This window comes from Bidens hawaiensis, unplaced genomic scaffold (genome assembly GCF_021521415.1).
Source record: "Bidens hawaiensis isolate Kalapana, Puna unplaced genomic scaffold, B.hawaiensis_p1.1 tig00010814_1, whole genome shotgun sequence".
NCBI lineage: Eukaryota > Viridiplantae > Streptophyta > Magnoliopsida > Asterales > Asteraceae > Bidens > Bidens hawaiensis.
This window is the reverse complement of record NW_027491834.1, coordinates 365,839-367,662: the sequence shown is the minus strand read 5'-3', so window position 1 is coordinate 367,662 and position 1,824 is coordinate 365,839. Positions and strand designations below refer to the sequence as shown.

At 39.6% G+C, this 1,824-nt stretch overlaps 1 protein-coding gene across 1 annotated transcript; it reads right to left on the bottom strand.

The window, feature by feature from the left end:
- Positions 1-533: 533 nt before the first annotated feature.
- Positions 534-1,425, bottom strand: LOC143536554 (uncharacterized). The gene is made up of 2 exons (XM_077030518.1): positions 1,341-1,425; positions 534-1,252 (listed from the first exon to the last, which is right to left on the bottom strand). Exons 1-2 carry the CDS (start codon positions 1,423-1,425, stop codon positions 534-536), a joined length of 804 nt encoding a protein of 267 aa, XP_076886633.1.
- Between the last annotated feature and the right edge of the window lie 399 nt (positions 1,426-1,824).

The following is a 1,824-nucleotide window of genomic DNA, read 5'->3' as shown; positions in this document are numbered from 1 at the left end:
TCACATTCTTTTTCAACCATGAGCTTAAAGCTTTTAAACTTAGCAAAAACTTCTGACTTGTTAGCAACAAAATATACCCAACACATTCTTGTATAATCATCAATAAAGAGTAAGTTATAGAAACTACCTCCTAGGCTGGGAACTTGCATGAAACCACATACATCAGCATGGATCAGCTCAAGTTTCTTGGTTTCCCTCCATGACTTGTAAGGAAATGATTCCCTAGCCTTTTTACCAACAACACAACCTTGACACTTCTCAGCATGTTGTATAGGTGGTAGACCAAACACCATTCGTTTATCATGCAACAACTTTAAACTTTGAAAGTGATAATGTCCATACCTCTTGTGCCATAGTATAGACACACCATCAATTGCATAATCAGGGTTGATATTGTTATTACTTGAACTTGACTTAGATGCATCCAAGAGGAACATGTTGTTAGTTTGAACTGGAACAACCATTAGAACTTGACCTGTGGTTTTACTCTTGATGACACATTGATCATCATCAAATAGTAGTGAATACCCCTTTTACATTAACTGACCCACACTTAACAAATTATAACCCAACAATGGTGCATAATACACATCATCTAGTAGTTTAGAGTTACCATTTTGAGTGATAATTTTAATAGTTCCCTTTCCTTGAACTATTAGTTCTTTCTTGTCTCCCAGTTTGACCACCATTTTGAATGACTCATCTAGATGAGTGAATCCTTTCTTGCATCCTGTCATATGATTGGAAGCACCAGAGTCTAAAAACCACAAGTGGGTAGTATTACCCGTGTCTGTGGCATTAGTCATTAAAGAATAATGATCTTCAGTGATTGCCATAAACAACTTTTCCTCATCTTCACCTTCTTCATTTTCCTTGGCAACGTTTGCTGTTGGTTCATTATTGTACCAACAATCACTCTTGACATGACCATACTTATTGCAATGAGTACAATGAGGTATTTTGTATTTCTCGTGAGGCTTGTCTTGGCTTCTTCCTCGGCCTCTCCCTCTAAATGAGAGACGACCTCTACCTCTGAATGAACTGGTTCTTGTTGGGTCATACATAGCCTGTAAGGCTTGTTCATCACCAACTTTTTGTTTCTCGGGGGTTCGGCTCTTAATTCTTTCCTCTTGGGATTGGAGGCACCCCATGAGCTTAACTGGAGTGAGAGTTGACAGATCATAGGCAACTTCAATGGAGAGTACCACAAAGTCGAACTTGGGTGTAAGGCTCCTAAGGATTTTCTCTACTACTGTTTGATCAACAATAGTTTCCCCATAAAGCTCTCTTTTGACTTACTAGAGCCATAACACGCCCAAAGTATTCTCCTATAGGCTCACCTTCTTTCATGGAGAGATTTTCAAAATCTCTCCTAAGGCCTTGTAGTTTAACTGCCTTGACTTGTGAGTCACCTTCATACTCCATCTTTAACACTTCCCACGTTCTTTGGCCGTGGAGGCTGCTGCAATTCTTGAAAATAGCTGATCATGTATGCCCTGCTGAATTATGGTCATAGCATGAGCATCCCGTTTTTGGGAGTTTTTGAGTTTGTTTTGATCTTTCTCTGATACGTCAACACCATCTTGAACTAGGTCCCATAGATCACGTGATCGGAGGATGGTCTTCATACGAATACTCCAATACTCATACCCTTCGCCTTTGAACACAGGAATCGGCGTGGAGGCAGTCGGAAGAATGCTGGTTTGCTCGGCCATAGGGTAGATAGGATAATTAGGGTTTAATATGTATGAAGAGTTGGATCGAAGGCTGTGCTCTGATACCAAATCTGTTAGTATCAGAAAATTAATATAAAAGAATAATCAA

What these genes read in the sequence shown, in the direction of transcription:
- LOC143536554 (XM_077030518.1), bottom strand. Translation starts at nt 1,425, where the DNA reads ATGGAGTATGAAGGTGACTCACAAGTCAAGGCAGTTAAACTACAAGGC. An exon ending in AAATCTCTCCATGAAAGAAG is followed by an intron (nt 1,253 to 1,340) that starts GTGAGCCTATAG and finishes TTGATCAAACAG; the next exon opens with TAGTAGAGAAAATCCTTAGG.